Consider the following 22,847-nt stretch of genomic DNA (forward strand, 5'->3'; position numbering starts at 1 on the left):
CACACGGTATGAGGAACTGTATTAAAGAGTCACAGCGTTATGGAGATATAGAACCATTGGAATAGACCATTTAAAAATACTGTATATAATTTATCCAAGTTGAATGTATGTCTTGAATTTAATAAATTGTGTGTCCATTTTATATGTTAGTTTGAAATAGTTGCTTAATAATAATTTTGCTTTTAGAAAAAAAAATTCGTTTATTTGGTAGTAATTTTCCAGTTGCTTAGTCTTTAGCAATTTACTCAGAGTGAGCTAAATTTGTCTTACATAATTTTCCCAAATGAAGTGAAATTTCCAATATTTTAATCCAAAAGATGGGGAAAATAAAAATTAACTGCTCTTTCTGGGTAAATACTGCTGTTACTTGCTAGGCATATCAATATTCTGCTTTTCATTTGCTTAGACTGTATGTCTGAATTAAAGTGGGGTTTTGTTTGTTTGTTTTTTAAAGAAGTGAACAATTTGGAACAGCAACTTGAAGAAGCTAATTCTGTGAGACGAGAGCTAGATGATGCTTTTAGGCAAATCAAAGCTTTTGAAAAACAAATCAAAACTTTGCAGCAGGAAAGAGAAGAACTAAATAAGGTAAGCACATATGGATGAATCCTTAAAGCTGTTTGTACATGTTTCATCTTTTATAATTAGAATATTAGAAGTATTCCTAATAAATGACAATATATATTTTTCTATAAAAATTTGAGTTGAAATTTTCATGTTAACCTAAAATGATAGTTTAATTTTTTTTCCCTTTCCTTCTCCCTCTTGCTCTGGCCCCTCTTGCTCCAACCCCCACTCCCCGCTCTCTCTGGTCTCTGCTCACCCTGGCTCCTGCTCGCTCAAGGCCTGCTCACTATCAATGTCCTCAGATACCTATATGAGGGCATCAGATCTCATTACAGATGGTTGTGAGCCACCGTGTAGTTGCTGGGATTTGAACTCATGACCTTCTGAATAGTAGTCAGTGCTCTTAACTGCTTAGCCATCTCACCAGCCCTAGTTTAACATTTTTTAAAGATTGATTTTATGTTTAACTGTGTGCATATGTGTGTATACGTAGGGGTATGTGCACCTAAATACATGTGACTATTGAGGCCAAAGGCATTGGGTACCCTGCCACTGGAGTTACAAGCAATTGTAAGTTGCCTAACATGGGTCCCTGGGACCTGAGCATGGATCCCCTGCTCTGCAAGAGTAGTATGTGCTCTTAACCACTGAGCCATCTCTCAACTCCCTACATTTTTTAATAACCATCTTGGTATATGATATTCTTCATTAGCTAGCAGTAAGAGAACTCAAATTCTTGAGGCTTTAAAGTGCAAAATCTTTTGTTCATTTGGAAAGTTAAAAGTCTAGACTTAGAAAGGAATATAACTGAAAAAGATACAAAAAATAGGAGACTCTAATGTCTATAAAAATTTTAAATACAGATTTTAGATCTTAAGTGATATTTTATTGTAGTGTTAATTTATATTTTCTAATTTCTAATGTGGCCATGTATCTTTGACACATATCTGTTCATTATATTTTTTCATTATAACTTACTGGTATAAACACTAATAGGTTATAATTTAAAATTATTTCCATGGTTTACTTATTCTTTATCATTTTTTCAAAGTAGCATGGGAAAAAAATCTAAAGTAATTTTCATAAGAACTTTATGTACCATTTAAATGGTACTAGATATAGCAACAAAATGTACTCATAACTAAGATTATGTAACAACACAATTGAGAAGATAACATTTAAGAGGTAGGAAAACAACTTGAATCACATATTGGAAAGTACTGTGGATTTCATTAGCAACAACAAAAGTTGGGACTAATGGTGGCCAGTGCAGTTGAGAGATCAGGAGTTCAGATCACTGTATACATTATATTTAATGGTTTGATATACAAAATACTGATTACTATAGAATGAAGTTTTCTGGGGTTATGTATTATTATCAGTAAGGAAATGCAGTTAGAAGTAAGATCACCTTATGTTGATAAAGGACCTATTATAGAGTAAATTGAATTAGGTAAGTACATTGTTATTTTCCATGTATTATTGAGTTTTGGTTTATATAGATACATCTGAACCCAGGCTCACATAGTAGCATTTGGCATTTATGGCAGCAGATCTCTTTCCTTTAGTATTAAGTAGTAAGTGATTTGTAAGGTATTACTTATTGGTATTATTATGTAATCAAATTTAGTTAACATAATATACATAAATATGTGGTATCGTGACTTCTAGGAGCAATGTTTGGCAATTTTTAGTACATTTCCATTGTAAAAATTCTGTAAGTCTTTTGAAAAGACATTATTGTTAAAAAAGAAGCAGCTTATAATAATAAATAAATAATGTGATTTGGATAATGGTTTACAGTGAAGAGGAAAAAATTCATTTTCTTTGTGTCCTAACCAATGCTTGTTTGCTTTTTGTCTTTTTTATAACAACCATCCTGGCAGAGGTAAAATGATACCTAATTCTGGTTTGATTTTTCATTTCTTTGGTGATTGGTTTACCTTGAATAACTTTACGTAGCTCTTGGCCTTTTTTTCTGTGTCTTCCTTGGAATACTGTCCATTTAGGTCCTCTGCTTATTTTTAATTAGTTTAGCAAATACCTTGTTTTTATGATAATGTTAAAATGTCTTCCAGTACTGTAGTCTTTGTACTCTCTCCTATGGTCAGGAGTTCCTGTGTTCAGTGACGGTTCACATGCTGCATCTGTTTCTCAGTCTTGTGTATATTGAGACTTTGGTCTGACATGAGGTTTTCTTCTGGTTTGTTGGCTTTGTCTAATTTCTTCAGTGGTCAGGTATCGCTACCACATGTCCATTCATTGTTTTATGATATTTCTTTTACAAAATGCCTTATATTTTTACATGTTTTCTGTTTGACTGACCTTTGGTATTTATAAGAATTCTTGAAATTTTCCAATGTCTGTCATTAAATGCGCAGGTTAAGATGCCTGTCAGTGGCTTTTCTCTGTACACTCTCTGACTAACCAAAGCTTGTGGGTATAATGTACATTTGTCAATATATTTAAATTAGTACATTTGCTGGCTCATACACTATTAGGAAATCAGAGGTTAAAAAAAAAAAAAAAGCTCCTAAATTTTATCCTTACTTTTTAATGTCTGCTCTTTAATATTTATCTCTCTGAACACTAGAAACTCACTTCTGCTTCCATGTTGCTATTGGTATCATACTCAGTGCTCCTTTTGGTCTCTGGTCTGTGACTGCTGTGGAAGGATTCCAGTGAGACGGACACACAGCACAGGGTAGATGATAGGTGGAGTTTACCGTAGCACAAAGTAGAATACCTTCAAGGGGTGAGGCTGGCAGTGGCTGCAGAGACCTTTATAGAGCACTGCAGTTCTCAAGGGATGAGAGCTCACAGTGATCAAAGAGGCCATTGTGTCTTTCTAATACTTAGACAGGCTTCATACCATTTCGAAGTCTTTTCAACAGATTTTTCTAAAGGGTGATTCATTGTCTAGGTGATTGACAGGCCATTTGGATCAGCTCTTATGGAAAAGGGTGGTAATATATCTTTGTTAATTTTGTTTTTTGTTTTGTTGTTGTTTTTGAAAGCCTTTAGCCAGACAATAGTCTTGTAAATTCTAAATGTGTATCCACCCAACCAGGGCTAGAAATATGACTTAGGGCTCAATTTTTGACCAGTGATCAAAAATACTGCTGCTGGCTATGAAGGAGGGGTTTGTTCCCTTTAAACTCCAAACCTGCTAATACCTAACTAGCTGCCTAACAGTGTGTGATAAGAATTCAGTTTTTCCTTTTTCTAATATGGCTAACCAGTTACTTGTGTACAGAATAGTTGTTCTTTTCCCAGTTGTGCAATGGCACCTCTGTCATATAGGAAATTCTCTTTACATTAGTCTGTAGTCCTTGAAAACTATGATAAAATTTTGATTGAAATTATATTTCATCACTGATCAATTACAAAAGAATTAATTGTATTATATTATATCAAAGTACATATATATTTATTATTTTGAGTATATACATAAACAAGAACATGGCAAATTGTTAGTTTTATTTATATTTAATAGATAAATAACCATAAGATTTCTGTCATAGTTGGAGTTCCCAATGCTGTGAAAAGACACAATGACCAAGGTAATTTTATAAAGGACAACATTTATTTGGGCTGGCTTATAGGTTCAAAGGTTCAGTCCACCATCATCATGGTGGGAAGCATAGCAGCATCCAGGCAGACATGGTGCTGGAGAAGGAGCTGAGAGTTCTACATCTTGAGTCAAAAGCAACTAGGAGGGGACTGTCTGCCACACTGGTTGGAGCTTGAGCAAAGGACCTCAAAGCCCACCCCCACAGTGACACACTTCCTTCAACAAGGCCACACCAATTTCAACAAGGCCACACCTCCTAATAGTGCTCCTCCCTGTAGGCAAAGCATTCACACACATGAGTCGTTGAGGACCAAACCTATTCAAGCCACTACAGTTCCTCTACATCAGTTTTTATCTCCTATGCAATGCCCTGAGAAATAACTGGATACTGCCCTTTAAGTGAGGAGTCTATATAAAAGAAGAGGAACCTCCAAAATATTTATTCAGGGGTTAACATAGGAAGGGGTAATACTGCTCCCCTACTCCTTTTTGTCTGAGTTTACCGCAGAGTCTGAAGAGAAATAAATGTCTTGGACCTCTTCCCTGTGCCTTTGGAATAAAAATTAACTATTCTAGGCCTTAGTTAATCCTCAAATGACCAGCTTTACAAAATACATTCCCATAGTCCAGGGCATGTGCAACCTTGAAATGCCTTCAGAACGTAAATGGAATTTTCTCACTATTGAAATTTGTTATGAATTACATTCTATGGCTCACATTTAGGAAAGGCCCCAGTTTAGTGACATTTCTTCAGATGATCTCATTGTGTAACATGAAAGATGTTTCTGACCAATGCCACGGTCTTTTTTTAACATTAATGTGATATTTATCTCTTATATTTAAAATTATTTAAATTTTATAAAGCACTCAGTTGGTAGAGTGCTTACCTGGCATGTATAGAACATTGTGTTCAGTCCCCAGCACTGCATTAACAAACATGCTGATAACTGTAATCTCAGCATAAGCAGGGTGTAGGCAAGAAGATAAGAAATTCAAGCCTGTCATCCAGGGATACCTGTCTCCAAAACAAGGAAGGAAGGAAGGAAGGAAGGAAGGAAGGAAGGAAGGAAGGAAGGAAGGAAGGCAGGCAAAGGAAAAGGAAAAGAAAGAAATGTAATGCAATGTATTCTTTAATGAAAGGTTTTGCCTTTCCTTAAATTTGTTATTCAATTATTTCATATTTTAAATATCTTTAAATTTTATGACTTTTGTTATTGGCTTTTATTAGCAGTCTGGTTCAACACTGCTGAATTCTAATTAACAGGATATGTTTTAGTTCTTTTCAAAATTTCAAAATTCTACAAATAATAACAACTTTGTTTCTAACTTAGGTTCTTGTGGTTTCCATCTTCTGTAAGATTACTGTGTTAGCTGGGACGTCAGTATAATGCTGAATTGAAATAGTAAGAACATGCATTTTTTTAAGGATTTATTTATTTATTATGTACATAGCATTCTGCCTGTATGTATGCCTATAGGCCAGAAGAGGGCACCAGATCTCTTTATAGATGGTTATGAGCCACCATGTGGGTGCTGGGAATTGAACTCACGACCTCTAGAAGAGCAGCCAGTGCTCTTAACCTCTGAGCCATCTTCCCAGACCCCGAGCTGACGATTTTCATGAAAATGCCTCTAACATTTACCACTAATGCTTGTTGTGTATGTTTTAGTAAAATATTTTCCAGTAGATTAAGGGAATTACTTTTTATTTTTATTTTGCTAGTCAATTTTTACTATTAAGAATGTGTTTTTGACTTTATGTATTGTTCATTCCTATACATCATTTACATGATTGTTTCTACTTTTAAAATATATGCCGAATTGAATTAAGAAGTTTTTTTATATATGAAACACACTTCTGAGTCCAAATTATCTATCTTATTATTTGCTGATGATAATATGATAGCATAGATCACATATATATCAAAGATTGTTTAATAGCATTGTTTTCAGCACCATCCACATGTGTGTGTATATATACACACATACATATACATATATTATACATATTTTATATACAATATATGCTAATATATTATATATAACATAATAGTAAAATGATCATTATAATTTTATTATATATATTATAGTATATAATTGTTGTATATATAATATGTATAATATATGTATATGTATGTATATATACATACACACATATGTGGATGGTGCTTAAAATGGTGCTATTAAACCATCTTTGATATAATTGTGATCTACGCTATCATATAGCATATTTATATATATATATATAAAATGTTTCATCTTCCCGACAATCCATGAGTTCTCTATTGTTTTATTATTCTTGTTTGACTCATAATGAGACTGAATACTAAGCTGTTAACTTGCCCAGGGTCATTAGAGATAGAAGGAGGCAGAGCTAACATTTTTATATTGAGTCTAACTCAAAAGCTCATGTCTAGAAATTTTAAGCATCCCTGGAAATGATTTCCTCATAAAAAGGTTTTTTTAATCTATGAGTTAAATTTGCTTACACTCTTTTTCTTTTACTTTTCCTGGCTATTTTTAATGTGGTCTTGCTGGTCTCAGAATGAGTGAAGCAGTGTACTTTCTTATTAGAAAGGTTCTCTGTTTCTTATGTGAACTCTGTGAAATTACCCCCTTTTCCTTTCTATTTCAGACTACATGTTTCCCAATAGCTTTACTACAGCACCAGATTTTAGTATAAATGAAAGTGTTGTTGTTTTTTAATTTTAAAGTTTTTAGTTTTGAATATTTTTGTATTTATGATTTTCCTCCTTAACAAGTGATGTTTTGATAAGTGTGTCTTGAAGCTTTCACTGTACGTAATTACATCATTCTCCCATTAATTTTTATTTCATAGCTCTGCTGTGAAGCGTGTCACCTGTGCATCTGTTTGAAGTTTACCGAGCTTGGCTTCATGGCTTAGGCTTTAGTGTTATTTTTTAAAAATTTAGTGTATATTATTGAAAAGAGTATGTATTTCTAAAACAGGGTGCAAATTTATGTGTATATAATACACATTAGATATATGTTAATATATATAATATATATATATATATTACACTGTGTGTGTGTATCTTATTAGAATTTTTCAAACCCTTTTCAGGGGAGGGATGTAAGACAAAGTCCCACTGTGTAACCCAGGATGACCTTCTACTCAGGGCCTAAACCAGGCTAACCTCAAACTGCCTCTAACCCTCCCAGGTGCTGGCTTTATCAGTATGGGCTCTGTTTCAGGTTGTTTTTATAGGCATTGTTCTGCTTTTTTGATAATTAGTGATTAGGAAATTGAAATTCTTGTGCTGATTTATTTTCTAATGTTCTCTAGTTTGGGCAGTTTCTTTTTAATGTACTTTAAGACTTCTTTTCCCTAAATGTTAGAATGGCTTGGCCTCTTGTTGAGTGATGTGATTGTTTGGTAATATTCTCTATCCCTAGAAGTGGTTTTCTGCTAAGGTCTATATTTTGTTTATCTGGTATAACACATTATCAGGCGAGTTTGGCCCTTTATATCTGTGTTCATTACTACTGTTACATTTTTTTGCTTTTTAGTTGTCATGCTGTGCTTTTTTGTGTCCTTTTTAAAAAAACAAAATGTAATTGTGCTAAAATTATACATAGCCTAAAATACGCATTTCCTATTCTAACCGTTTTGAAGCATAATTCCTCAGGGTTAAGTATATGTGTGTTTCCATGAAACCAAGTCTCCATAATTCTTTTTGTTTTGCTTGGTTATTTTTTATTTTATGCTCCACTAGCTCTGGTCTTTGGTATTTGCATTTGAATTCTACTATTCATATGAACAAAATCTAAATATATTAACTGGTCACTGAAATTCTTCAGAGCCTCTAGTTGTGTTACTTCTTCCCAATTTTATGTGTGGTCTACACAGAATTTAGTATGTATATTTATTAGTAACTGTAAATCAGACATTTAATAGGATGTATGACATTTTTTTTACAACCATGTGTCTAAGGCTCTTCGGTTTGCTGTGTGTTTCATTTTCAGTCTTAAAGCTTCATCTGAGATAAACCTGTAGAGTTCCCTCTGGCTCTGTCAGTTTTCGCTATACCATGGAAGTAATTTTTCTGAGTATACAGTATTAATTTCTTGTCTCTTAGAAAGTTTTCCCACTCTTTCTGATACTACTTGCGTCTTCTGAATTTGATTCTCTCCTTTTTGTTTTTCTGAGAGCAGAATATAACTGATTTTTCCTACCCACACCAATTTTTAAAAAAAGATTTATTACATTTTTGTGTGTATTCATACATGCACATGTGAATATTCATGTGTCCATATGTGCATATGTTGTGTGGGTGTAGAGGTCAGATTAACAATTTGCAGAAGTTAGTTCTCTCCACCTTTTGGGACACAGGGATCAAACTCAGTGTCTTTACCCACCAAGCTATCGCACTGCCTCAACCCAATTTTTTTCTTTTATTTACTTTTTAATTTTACATGGATGGGTGTTTTGCCAGCATCATTCGCATGCTTGGTGCCCAAGGAAGCTAGAAGAGGACATAATTTCTCTTGGAACTGGAATTATAGATGGTTGTGAGCTGTACCTGTGAGCCATCTCTCCAGCCCCAAATTTCTTTGGAGATTTTAATTTTTATGGTGTTACCTAGTTTCATTTTTACACATTTATTGGTTTAGGTTTGGTTTTCCTTTTCTTGATTTATAAATATAAAGATTTCTATAATATATGTATGTGTACATATTTTTCATGTCCAAATGTCTTTCAGATTCTTTTATACACCTGTGTGATAGTTTTTATTAGCCTTTTCTCATTTCCAAATTTTTATAATGACTCCTTTTATTTCTTCATCTATCTCATACATACCACTCTAATGATACCCAAATACTGTTGGTGCTTGTTTTTGTTTCCTATTGTTGCCATTGGTTCCTTATAATCGTTTTGATCTTTGGTTCTTTGGAAATCTATAGATATGGACTCATGTTAATTTGCTGTTAATGTGTGAATAAGCCAAATTTCCTTTCTCCAAAGGCGATGCATATTTCCTTCTGTTGGGAGGCAGGGAGTTATACTGACCTGAGTCTGCAGAGCACCTCTAAATCAAGAATCTAAGATTGAGGGAGTTTTCTCCATGTTATTTGTCTAGGGCTTATTTTTCTCAGTAAGAAAAGGCATCTGTTAGTTGTTTGCAGTTATTCAACTTAATTTTAAATAATCTCTCAAATATTTATTAAATTTTATAAATGATCTTGAGTATCATAATTTATATCTCTACATTCTACTCCTTCAGCTGCCTCTTTGCACTTGCCAGGTCAGTGTAAAAATTTGAGAGTTGGAGCTAGAAATGGCTCACTGGTTAAGAGCACCAACTGCTCTTGCAGAGGATTCAGGTTAAGTTCCCAGCACCCATGTGGGAGCTAACAGTTACCTATAATGTTAGATCCATGGGTTCTAAAGCCCTCTTCTGCACTCCACAGGTTCTGTGTGCACTGGTGCACACACATCATGCAGACTAAGCACACATACACATAAATACAAATAAACTTTAAACGAGAGTTTAAGAAGGTAAACAAGCCATTATTGCATTCCCTTACTGTCTTTAGAAGTAGTCCATTTCCTTCAGTATTGTCCTGAGGTAAATAATTGTGGCTCTTTATAACTTAATAATAGCTACTTTGATGGCCAAATTTGGTCTCTAGGTTGCAGATTTGGTAACATGTTTTTTGTTTTTTGTTTTTTTAATAAAACTGTAGGATCTAGTCCAGGCTAGTGAGCGATTAAAAAACCAATCCAAAGAGCTGAAAGATGCACACTGTCAGAGGAAACTGGCAATGCAGGAGTTCATGGAGATCAATGAGCGACTAACAGAATTGCACACCCAAAAGCAGAAACTTGCTCGCCATGTCCGAGATAAGGAAGAAGAGGTGGACCTGGTGATGCAAAAAGCTGAGAGCTTAAGGCAGGAGCTGCGCAGAGCAGAAAGAGCCAAGAAAGAGGTCAGTAGCCAGGCAAATTCTATAGTATTTCTGGAGTAGTGCTTTAAAGTACACTTAGACTAGTGAAGTAATATGCATTCCAGTCTTTAAGTTCTGAAAAGTTATTTTGTAGCTTGGTGCTATTAACTACTGTGAATCTCGCCATTCAAGCTATAACTTCCCTTGGAAAGGTACTTTCGAAAACTAACCATGAAACCTGTACATTTCCTTTTATGTTAAAGCTGGAGGTTCACACTGAAGCTCTAATTGCTGAAGCATCAAAGGACAGGAAGCTCCGAGAGCAGAGTGAACATTATTCTAAGCAACTGGAAAATGAATTGGAGGGACTGAAGGTATTGTTGATATTTATGACTCCTAATGATTTTCTTCTGCGTAAGATTAATATGCATGTTAGGTAATTATCTCTTTGGTGAAGAATAAAAACTACCTATGCTTCCAATCTAGTATTCTTAATTCTCGTTCTTACTAGTAGGAAGCTGATACACATTGGCTAATCATATTCAGTTGTTCAGTGAAGAGTAGAAATCCACAAAGGACTGCCTACCTGAACAAGATGGCCTGGTGGTCTACATACATGTGTAATCAGATTCCAAGACTCCCAGTATCTGTCAGTTTTTTCTTGTGACAATATATCTAGCTAAGGCAACTTAAGGAAAGAAACATTTATTTTGGCTGAGAGTTTGAGGGGTATTGTTTATCATGGCAAGGATGGTATAACTGTAGGATCTTGAAGTCATATTGTGTCTGCAGTCAGGAAGTGGAGAGAGATGAACACTGGGACTCATTACCAAACAGGTAAACATCCTCTCTGTTTATTCAATCTGGAACTCCATTTAGGGTGGGTGTTATCCCACCTAGGTTTACCCAATCTAGAAACTCGCTCATAAACACGCACCAAGGTTTGTTCCTGTGGTAGTTCTAAAGCCCATAAAGTTGACAGTCAAGGTTAATCCTCATGCCACCTACCTGTTCTAGAAATGACCCAGGAGAGGCTAATTCTGACTAGATGACCTAGTTTTAAATTCTAGACTGGGCAGTTACGAGCTGTGTAACACTGAATGGAACACTTTCTCCTGTTTTTTCTTTGTCATCTTTAGCTCCTGTTCCTGGGGTATATAAATACATGTGCAAGCTCACACCTCATGGTATTCAGCAATTCCTAGCACAGTGATGATCTCACAGACGCTGATGAGAATGTCAGAGTCACCTGAGTGCATCTTAGAAAGTCTTGTCTTTTTTGCTGCTTCAGAATCCTTGTAATAACTGTAGCTTGGTTTGATGGCTGACTCACACATCTGTTTCCTCACCAGAACTGTAATCAACTTATTCAAAACATGAATTATTAACTTGTCCTCTGCACACTATAATGATTTAATACTTGTTTGTTACGTGTGCTATTTAGTGAATCAGTCATGTGGTAGACTTAGCCATAGCCATAGTGACTTAGTGTCAGTGTTTGCAAGTAAACAGTCTTGCTGTAAGAGGCATGAACTCTGATTTTTTTTTTTTTTTTTAATGTAATTCAGAAGAACTTGTCTCAGAACGCTGTAAACTGTCACAAATTGCAACCGTGGACAGAGGTGGAGAGAAAAATCTCAAACTCGGAGAAAAGGTCACATTAGCTTATTTATTTATATACAAACAAAGAGCAAAATGGGATTGCATTCATTTGCACACACACACACACACTTTACTAACCTCCAGTCTGGCCCGGTGCTCAGCACTGCAGGTAAGGTTCGAGATGAGTCCTCCTGCGATTTGGCTCGGCTGGAAATTGATCCTGGACGTGGCCTTGGTTCAGGTGGAACTTGGTGCATGAGTGCCTTGCAGACTAGAGAGAACTTATGCAGGACAGCCTTGCAGACTGACAGGAATGTGGTCCGAAAATGTGGGCTTTCTTGTTAGGTGACAGCTCCGTGGGGGAAAGATCAATTTTGCCTGGGCCAGACCAGACCAGAGTTTTTAAGCTACTTTAAATCAATTAAAATTGAGGCAAGGGTTTTATCACTCACACAAAGACAGCTTGGGCTCAGTTGCCATGGTTACCTCTCAGCTAATTACAATTGAGGGGATACTACTCAGCTGGGTGCTTACCTTGCTTATCTTTTGCTGTCACACTTGCTCCCAGGCCTGGCTTCCAAGCCACAATCATCCGTGACATCATTTTTCATTTTGCTCCTTGTAGAACTAGAGTGCACCCTGGAGTCCTAGGCAGTTGTTTTGCTTTCTTACTACTGTGACCAAAATGCCTGAGAAAGTAGTGGTAAGAGAAGGGAGTATTTTGCCTCAGTATTTCAGAAATCCCACTTCAGAGAGCTTGGTTTATTGATTCTGGACCTATGATGAGGCAGAACATCGTGGTGGGAGCATAAAAAGAAAGAGAGTGTTTACTTTCCTTCAGGAACTGGAAGAGGCAGTGTAGGATATGAGCAGGCTAAAACAGCCCTCAAAAATATGGCTCCTTCCTAGTGCCTTCCTCCCTCCAACTAGGCCCCACTTGTTTCTTTCTACTACCTTCCTGGTAAATCTATCAAGGGATTAATGCATGTGTCAGAGCAGAGCCCTCATGATCTGTCTGAGTCGCAGCTGCTCTTACAAACATACCTAGAAGAAGGGCATCATCCAGCCAAGGTCAGGATCAACATTAACCCTCACAGCATTCTTTTCTTTCTATCGTTATTTTACTTATCTTTGGTATATACATTTACCTTTTAGGGCCAATATTGTCTTTATTCTGAGATTCCACATTTGATGAATATTACAATGATTATAATATCAGGTGATAAAAACTGTAATGGAAATAGTTGTTGGTTTTTGTATCTTTGATAATGTAAAAAAAAGAGTAATTATCAGTTCTATAGTTCTTTTTAAAATGCCACTGACCCATGAAATCATGGTTTGGAGGACCTCTGTCTTAAAGTAAAAGTAGGAACTAGGCCAACAAAGGCTGGAACATTTCTGGCTGAAGAAGCTGGAAATAGGTTGCTGATTTGATAGTCCACTAGCTTCATATAGTTTTTCTGTGTAACTCTTGTGTGAAGATGCCATGCTTGTAGACTTTTTATACCTCCAGTAGAGTTGGAATCATGTGTTCTTACTAAGGCTTCTGTTTTACCACATTGCTGTGACCTGCACTAGAGCAATAGGGAATCAAGAACAGGAGAGCTGAGCTGGAGGCAGAGGTGAGCTCTGATGGAGACACACCTAAAGGGACAAGTGTCACCACAAGTCACCCATCACCTTGTTCTCAGCACAATGGAGATTTATTTGCTCCAGAGGGAAAGAGGGCAGGGAATAAGAGAAAAAGACAGGGAAAAAGGGAAAAGACCAAGGGGAGGTGGTGGAAAGCACTGCCTCTGGATAAAGAGGAAACAATGTGGCCTGTAGGCAAATGGTAAAGGAGGGAACTCAGCGTTAGGATGAGGTGTTTAATTCTGATTGGGCGTGTTAATTAGGGCAGCCAAAGGGGGCTTTTCATTGCTGGACTTCCAATACTTTGATGGTTAGACCTTGGTAGTCAGCTTCAGAAAGAGGAAGTGGCCAAATAAGTAAAATGGACCTTGGGGGCTAGCTTTAGGAATGTAATCTAAAGGTTTTTAGCAAGGCAGAGGGAGTGGGGGAAGGGCTAGGCCTGCCAAAGCCTGTTTGCCACTCTCTAGAGTCCCTTTAACATCTTCAGCAGCAGCAGCTGGGAAACCTGGCACTTTACAGCACAACAGTGAAGGCAGAAGAGTTTAGCTGAGCTCAGTAGGGGAGCAGTCTCAGGTTTCAGTCATCCTGGAAGCTGTCTTTGATAGTTTCTGCATACATTGGCTTTATCTAAGGTCAGCCATTTGTAAACATGCTTACTCTGACCTGGGGAAGGCCTGGCCATTCCTCTGACCTGATCTGGAAAAGGCTTTGCCCCTATTTACATCTTCTGAGGCATTAGGGTTTGTTGGACTGAAGATCCAAACCAGGGGACTCGCTCCCTCAGAAGCACTCACAGACAGTGGATTCAATGCAATAGCAAGAGGTTTATTGATAATCAGTGCACTGGGGTTCCCTCACATACAGGCAAGAGGAACCCCAAACTGAAGCTAAGAGCAGTTTTTATACCATTTTTTACAGAATTCATGAGGGCAGTTATACAATTACCTCTTAAACAATAACCACAAAGGCTGATCTCAAACAGCTGTTCCCAGGCCCAGTTTCTAGGTAACTCAGATTTGCACATTATCTTTATGACAATGAGTGTTAGCTTAAGTGGCTTCTGTTTACCCAGGTTATTGCATTAAGGGTCCAACTTCCTGATTACCTCTTATCTTGGGCCCTTTTCCTGGAATGTGTGTGTAAGTCTTTGGAATGTGCTCCTCCTGGGATGTGTCCTGAGGCAGTTAATTTTTAAGTTTAAACTGAAACCTGAGATTCTTACAATTTTAAGTTTAAACTGAGACCTGAAATTCCTACATTGCCCCCTTTTCTTGTGGATGATGCCAATCTTGGAATCACAGGTTATCATCTTGGTGTACAGTGTGATATTGTTGTGTAAACATAAGTACTTGTACGGTACTAATGCGATCTTTAACAAATTTAACCAAGTGATTTAAAATGTAGGGGCCAAAGGTGGGCAAAAGAAACAAGATTATAAGGGGCCCCGTTATGGCAGAAACCAAGGTAGTAAACCAGAGAAATTTATTGATCCATGACCCGAACCACCCTAGATTCTGTTCTCTTTCTCTTTGTCTCTTAACCAGCCTCTCTCGGACTATGGCCATTGAGTCCCTGATTACTATGGAGTGATCTATGTAAAAACAACATTTTTCTTTTAAAGCTGCACACAACCCGCCTTGTTGGAGGAAAAGGAGATCTAATCCCCTTCTGTTCTGCATGACCACCTCAGAAAGGGAGGCCAAGGACTCCTGTAATTTAGAGATCGAATCTTCCATAGCCTGAATATCTACATCTCTCTGGAGCTGGTTTCACAAGAGAGGCATGGATCCAGGCATGCCTCTCTTCATAGCAGTGAGAGTGGTCAGCAACACCAGAAATGGTCCCTTCCAGCGTGATTCTAGAGTTTGGGCTCAGTGCCACCGGACGTAGACCGTGTCTCTGACCTGGAACCTATGTGATGTTTCTGGGGTTCCCAGTTTATAGGCATGGGCCAACAAGGTCCACACTTCTTTCTGCACTTCCTGAAGTCCTTTTAACCTAGTACACAAATCACTGTTACTATGACAAGTAAGTCCAGTCACTTCTCTTAAGGTGGTCAGAGGAGCAGGTTTCCCATACAGAATCTCAAAAGGAGTCAGGTTAAACCTTAAAAAGAGCCAGAGGAAGGAGCACCCCCAGTCTGTGCCACCAGTCTCCTTGGACAATTTAGCCAAGGTCTCTTTTAAATTTTTACTTATTTTTTTCTACCTGACCTGAGTTTTGGGGTCTGTAAATACAATGAAGTTTCCAATCAATCTCCAGGTACTTGACCAATCTCTGACTTACCTGGACAACAAAGGCAGGCCCCTTATCTGAGCTGATTACCTTAGGCACCCTGAACCGTGAAAAGATTTCTTCTAGGATCTTTTTCGCCACCACCATTGCCGTTTTTTTCTTTGTTGGCTCTACCCAGCCTCTACCTCTACCTGTGCATGGAGGCCTTGCACCGGTTGGTAGTCGTGGTACCTGGCTTCCATACTGGAAGCAGGGGTGTGTTCCATGCTGACTGATACCTTTCAAGTATCTCCAGATCTAGTGATCTGTGGAGATGAGGTCTAATTCCATCTCAGGCTTCTTTACTCATTGAATACTGACAGACTGATACTGGAGTGGCCAAGGCTTTTAGTTTTACGTGGACCTGGTTCTTAGCCTCACCCATGCCTGTGGTTTCCACCCATGCCTGAGGGAACTGGTTCAGCCATTAGTCCATATCTCCAGGATTCTCTTTTGAATGGTCACAGAGGCAGTATTTATCCTCAAGTTTTACAGTCAACACATGTAATGCATTTCCTTGTCTGTCTCTTACTTGGGGGCCCTCTGGAAGGAAGTGATTCTGGGCTCCAATCTTTGTAAGCATGTCCCTGCCCAGGAGAGGGTAGGGGCATCCTGGAATGACTAAGAATGAGTGAGACACCTGGCCCACGCCGAGGTCCACTGTCCTTCAGGTGGTCCATGAATATTGTTTATTGCCAGTAGCTCTCTGGACCCACAACCTCTTGCCAGACAATGGGCCTGTGGTTTGTGAAAGGACTGAATGTTGGGCTCTAGTATCCACTAGGAACTGGGTGGGCTTCCCCTCTACTCTCAGGGTTACCCTGGACTTGGGGAGGGAGCCTGAGCCCTGTCCTCCCTAGTCACTGTCTTCGTCCAGGACTAGTATTTTGTGGCCTGGGGCTTCCTTTCAGGCTCGGCAGGGTCCATCTCCCCATTTCTTAAGGCAATCTCCTGCCCAGTGCCTTTTTTTAAAAATAGGCACACTGATTCTTATCTAAAGGCCTCCTTCGGTTGCCCAGTGCTCTCTCGAATGGCTCTCAACTTTCCCTAACCACTGTGGCTAACATTTTAGTCAAGTTCCTTTCCTGTCTTTTTTTCTTCTTCAGTCTCACTGCTATAGAACACCCTTTCAGCTACCTGCGGCAAATCTTTCAAAGACTTGTCCTGTAATCTATCTAACTTCTGTAGCTTTTTCTTAATATCACTGGCAGATTGATCAATAAAGGCTATTGGCACTGTTACTTTATGCTCAGCAAACAGGGTCATAGGGCGTGAACTGGTGGAAAGCTTCTATCAGCCATTCTAGGAAGGCTGAAGGGGATTCAGTAGGCCCTTGGACCGTTTCTCTTACTTTGGCCAAATTAGTGGGACACCGTGCAGCCCCCCCCAGAGACCTGCCATTAGAGCCTGGAGGTAGACCTTCAAGTGCTCTCTACTGTCAGGAGTGTTGAAAGCCCAATCTGGTCTGGTCAGCGGGAACCTTGCATCTATCTCATTTTGCAGGGGGGTGGGCCTTCCATCTGTCCCATCTGTTCCTGGCTTCCAAAGGACATGCTGCCTTTCCTCAGTAGTAAAGAGTGTCTGTAAGAGCTGCTGACAATCATCTCAAGTGGACTGATGTGAAAAGAGGAGAGAATCAATCAGGCCGATCAGAGCCTGGGGGTTTTCAGAAGAAGAAGGGTTATGAGTCTTCCAGTTATAGAGATCTGTGGACGAAAAGGGCCAATACTGGAGAGGCTGGTTGCCCCGATCATCAGGGGGCACATAGGCCCACAGAGGCAAGACAGAGGTCTCGGGGGTCACTGTCCACCTACTCCGAGTCCTGGCAGCCGGACCCTCCTGGCCCCCTTCCACCAGGGGAGCCGAGGGTTCTGCCAGAGCTTCAGTCTCCTGCACCGATAGAGCTGTGAGCTGTGGCCCCCTGTGCCCCTGGAGGCAGGTCTGGGGCTGCCATTGGGGGGAACACTGGAGGGTAAGGAGGAGGGAGATCTAATATGAGGTGGTCAGCATCTGAGGTGGGTAAGATCTTTTCTCCTACGGAACATGAGTCTTTCTTCTCCTCGTCACCGCCCTTCAATGCAAACACCTCTGCCTTCAGTGGGCCTGAAAGTGAAACAAATGGGCGGACCCACAGTGGGGAGAGAGAACCAAGTTTTCCCAGACAGTTATATAGGGGTTCTGGTTTGGATGTCCACTGGGACCCTTCTGAAAAATTTTCCCTTTAATCTGTCTGACTTTCTCTAGAAAGAAGGATCCCTCCAGTGGCCATCCCGTCTGAAAAGACGGCCATTCTGAGGTACACAATGTCTGCCATTTCTTTTTCTTCACTCTTACTGACAGATTATGAGCTCTAGTCTTAACCTCAGTCCAGTAGTCAATAGTCAAAGATAGTGGGGTGGCAAGTGTCTGTCCCATGGTCAAAAATAGATCATCAGTCCAACACCACAAACAATTCACAACACAAACAAAAGCAAATACGGACATACTGCCATGAGAGAGCAACAGATGCCACCCCAGGTGGCGGTGGCTGCGAGACCACCTTCAGACGGAGAACTCTATCTCCCAGAAGGACCTTGGAGCATTCTTCAGCATCCCGTGACCGGCGTGCCATCACATCTGCCCTGCCACCTGGTCACCACCGAAGGGTTCCTTCCCAGAACTCAAAACCTCACCCTCTCCCAGGGTCCAAAACAGACTGCTCTCTGTAGCTTGCCCAGTCCAGTACACAGACAGTTGCCCCTGCCACGGGCACAAACACTTCACAGACACAAAACAGAAAACACACAGACCTGCTGGAGCAAACCTCCAATCCCTGAGCTGCGGGGTCTGAGAGAGTGTATCTCGGTGGGACCTCCAAATGTTGGACTCTAAGACACAAACCAAGGGATATGCTCCCACAGAAGCACTCACAGACAGTGGATTCAATGCAATAGCAAGAGGTTTATTGATAACCAGTGCACTGGGGTTCCCTCGCATACAGGCAAGAGGAACCCCAAACTGAAGCTAAGAGCAGTTTTTATACCATTTTTTACAGAATTCATGAGGGCAGTTATACAATTACCTCTTAAACAATAACCACAAAGGCTGATCTCAAACAGCTGTTCCCAGGCCCAGTTTCTAGGTAACTCAGATTTGCACATTATCTTTATGACAATGAGTGTTAGCTTAAGTGGCTTCTGTTTACCTAGGTTATTGCATTAAGGGCCCAGCTTCCTGATTACCTCTTATCTTGGGCCCTTTTCCTGGAATGTGTGTGTAAATCTTTGGAATGTGCTCCTCCTGGGATGTGTCCTGAGGCAGTTAATTTTTAAGTTTAAACTGAAACCTGAGATTCTTACAATTTTAAGTTTAAACTGAGACCTGAAATTCCTACAGGTCCTTGACATGACCACGCTCAAGTCAATAATATACATCCACTCAGGACTCCATCTGTTCCCCACAGTACATATTCATAACTTAGGATATTTTCATAAAATAGGACTTTCTGTAAAAAGCATATAAATAGAATTTTAAACCATCTTTTAGTTCCTTTAAAGATTGTATGAATTTTCATTCCAGTAAGAATAGTTTTCAGTGGTGCTTGGTGGCATTGGGCTGTAGTCTCAGGTACTTGGGAGGCAAAGGTTTGGAAAGGGTTGATGGTTAAGCTCTGAGCAGCTTAATGAGACTCTTCCACAAGAGAAGTACAGAGAGGGCTGCAGGGAAAGCTCAGTGATCGGAGGCTTGCCTGATGTACAGAGCTTCGTGGTTTACTTCCAGAACTACTGGAAATGGGTGTGAATGACTTTTAACAGTGCCAAAGGGAGAAAAGCATGTGCAGTCGGAAGCCCACTTGTTGCAGTGTACAGATCATCATAGAAATTTGAGGTATTGAACAACATTATGACTAGCTGTTCCTAACAGAGATATGTAGAGCTTTTATTCAACAGAATGCAAATCCTTTTTAAGTATGTCTAGTAAACTCCAGAACTGACCATAGGTTAGGCCACAAAATAATCTCATTAAATATAAAAAGATTGAATTCTGCAAAGAATCTTCTCTAGCCATGGAGAAGTGAAACTGGAAAACAACAGAAGAAAAACTTTGGTACTCAAAAATATGTGATGTTAAACAGCACACCCTGAAACAGCTGGTGAGCCTGTTGTGGGAGGTATTAGAAAATAAGGCAGCATGACCAGCTAGCTCCCAGCCTGGCCACCACCATGTTCCTACTCTAAGTTCCTGCCCTAACAACAGCACCAGCTGGCCAGGAGCGCCAGCCCAGGACCCACAAGATATTGGTGTAGCTCCTGCCTCCACGTATCAGCTTCGTAGTAGTGTCCAGCCCCCAAAACCTGGGGAATATCTGCCACCCCCATGAGGTTGATATAACAATTGCAGTACCCAGTAGAAATAAGACTCTTAATGCTTAAAGATTAACCAAGTAGATTATATATCAACAACTACTCAATACACAAGATGCCCACACAATTAGAATTGTTAACCCACATTATCTAACCTTGATATGAATAACTGCTAGAGACAGGAGGGTAACATTTCCTACCATCTCACTTCTCCTTCTCTTCTTTCTCTCTCCTTCTCCCAAACTTTTCTGCTCCACCTCCCCTTCTTCTGCCCAATACTTCTACTGCTCTAGCCTTTATTTTACAAATTAAGGTGGGCAGAAAGTTCACTAGAAGTCACCTGTGTACTGACTCACTCCTTGTCTGCAGCCCCTCTCAGGAAAGCTGAATTAGCATCAAAATACAAGACCAGGGCTATCCACACAAGAGCCAAGGACAACACACCCGGGAATTAGGATGATATTGGAGGTGCATCACCTCAGAACTATGGACATCATGAAGGCCACGTTCCCAGGGAGACATGCAGCTTTAAATGCCTGTTTAAAAAAATTAAAGCCTCAAATCAGTAACCTAATGATGCTTTACAGAACAGAGAAGGGGGTGCAAGAGCAAGCTAAACTCAGAGATTGCTCAGGAAAGAAAAGCCTGAGGGGAGAGCTGAGGGTGGTGGCCCACAGGCGAATCACTGAATTTAGGAGGCAGAGGAAGAACAGGGGAGCCAGCCTGGGCTACATGAGTTCCTGTCTACAAACAAATAAACAAAAACTGTAAAAATATTAGATCATGTCAATGAATGTCAAACTTTATTTGAGAGAATTAACACAATTAAAAAACTTTTAACTAGATGGAACAGAAAGAAGAGCGAGAAGAGGAAAGGGAAAATGCAAATATTTTAAATCAGAAACAAAAGTGGGTGTTTTTTAATGGCCAACAGAAAGTAACAGAACTGTATGGTACTAGAATAGGTGACCAAGATGAAATGAATGACCTAAACTGACTCAAAGTGATGTAGAAAGTCTACATGGAATTGTATAGCTAATAAAAAGGCTGAATGGGGAATTTAAATTCTTATAACAAAAGTTCAGTGCCAGACTTCCCACTGGTGAACTGAACCAAACATTTTAAAAAACAGTTAAAGGTTTTTTGTATTACTACTTTAAAATTAATAAGATATAACAATAATTGACTTGTAGCTTAAGTTGTTGAATTATGTGCTGTGCAAATTATATCAGTATTTTTTTTCATCCTTTTCTATGCCCAGTGCTTCTCTGACTTTTGAAAAGGGCTTTTTTTTTTTATTAAAATTCCATGGAAAATAACATGAAAAACATTGAAAGCATAGTCATTTTTCTATTTACATATATTTATAAAGACTTGTGATTTTTTTCATTAAAATGAGGAATATTTCACTTGTTATTTCTCTTGAGTGTTATCATGTTTGTGTGTGAGTTTTTACTATTAACAATATTTTTATTATGTTTCTTATTGCTTGCTTTAGTATCTAGACTTTTGTTTATTGTACACTGTCATTTCTAGTACTAGTATGTTATTTGTTCTTTTTTGAAAAACAATTGCATAGATGTAATATCTTTTAGTTTTCCTTACAATATTCATTTCTCTTGTTTCATATGCTAATCAGAATAATTACAGTTCCTGCGATATAAGAGTGGCATCCATTCTGTTGATAATATTTCTGAATTTAATGGATGAATTTCTGATGTTTTACTGTTATTATTTTGTCTGATGGCTTGACGTACTTAAGCCTGAAAAACTTACTGAGTTCTCTCATAGTTTTATTGTGGGACTTGAAGGTAATAGTTTGAATTCCTGGATTTTACTAAGTACTTTTTAAAAGCAAGGGTAGCTTTTAGAAAGAGAGTCACTTGGACTTTCACCCTGTTGAAACAATGCATTTACTAATGTGTTCAGTTTCCATTGTTTCTGGCAAGGAATCGTCTGCTTTGCAGCAGGTTGTTTGGTTTTTGCTCATTATTTAATTTCATTTTCAGTGTTTTATTTGGCTTTTTGAATTCTTATATAATATATGATTCATCTGTAATTTAAATTAGTGATGATCTTGTCCAGTTTTAATTTCAGATGAAATTTTCTTTGAAACTTCTTATACATATATGTTGCCATCCCAACAGCCAACTAGCAGAGCAGCAAAGATGTTCATGATGTGATTAGAGTTGTGAAGTGTGATGTGGGGCACAGACGGCAGGCACTTCAGGGTGTGTTCAGGTATCGCTTCATATGCATAAAAGCAGGAAAGGTAAATGAATATGTGAATTGGGGCTGGAGAGGTTCAGTGCTTATGAACACTCACTGCTCTTCCCAAGAACCCTGATTTGGTTACCAGTACTCAAATTGGGAAGCTGGCAGTTACCTGTAACTATAGCTCCAAGAGAGTGAGCACCCTCTTCCAGCCTCCATAGCACACACATATGTGGTGTACTGACACACAAGCACGCACATATACACATAAGTAAAAATTCTGAGAGTAAGAATCCAACTTCCTCTGATTCTTCTTAGTTCAAGCAAAGTTTCACATCCAGAAATTCTTGGATAGTCTGTATCTAGCTCATGGCAAATATTCCTTACTGAGTGGTCAGTCCTGATGGCTGGAACGCAGAGACGTCCTCCACAACGGCAACACAATGGCAGGCCCCAATAACATGAGAAAGTCTGGTTCCAAGAGTTTTTTTTATTGACAAGGCGGATGGTAGTTGAATCTGGATGTGCAACCCCATGAAACTCAGGACAGACCTGAGTTAAAGAGGGAGGGAGAAGAGGGGAGGGTCTGGGAAAAGGAATAAGTAATTGGCTACGCCCTCTGGCCTTTAGATAACTTATTAATATGGAAATCTTTTGAGGCTGAAGCCTGTAGTCATACCCTCTACCTGTAGCCCTATGTGACTGCAAGGCGCAGATCAAATGGAGGTCTT

The 22,847-nt window shown here is 39.1% G+C and overlaps 1 protein-coding gene across 20 annotated transcripts in view; it reads left to right on the forward strand.

The window, feature by feature from the left end:
- Cdc42bpa (CDC42 binding protein kinase alpha) overlaps nucleotides 1-22,847 on the forward strand; it is a 217,834-nt gene that overhangs the window by 129,806 nt on the left and 65,181 nt on the right. For 17 of the 20 annotated variants that reach the window (XM_076914596.1, XM_076914601.1, XM_076914598.1 and 14 more), the window contains 3 exons: nucleotides 455-588; nucleotides 9,851-10,093; nucleotides 10,315-10,425. In XM_076914596.1, the coding sequence (XP_076770711.1) occupies nucleotides 455-588; nucleotides 9,851-10,093; nucleotides 10,315-10,425 (488 nt within the window). The remainder of the gene's footprint in view (nucleotides 1-454; nucleotides 589-9,850; nucleotides 10,094-10,314; nucleotides 10,426-22,847) is intronic. The other 3 variants (XM_076914602.1, XM_034520052.2, XM_034520053.2) reach the window with 1 other exon arrangement.

This window comes from Arvicanthis niloticus, chromosome 16, assembly GCF_011762505.2.
Source record: "Arvicanthis niloticus isolate mArvNil1 chromosome 16, mArvNil1.pat.X, whole genome shotgun sequence".
Taxonomy (NCBI): Eukaryota; Metazoa; Chordata; class Mammalia; order Rodentia; family Muridae; genus Arvicanthis; species Arvicanthis niloticus.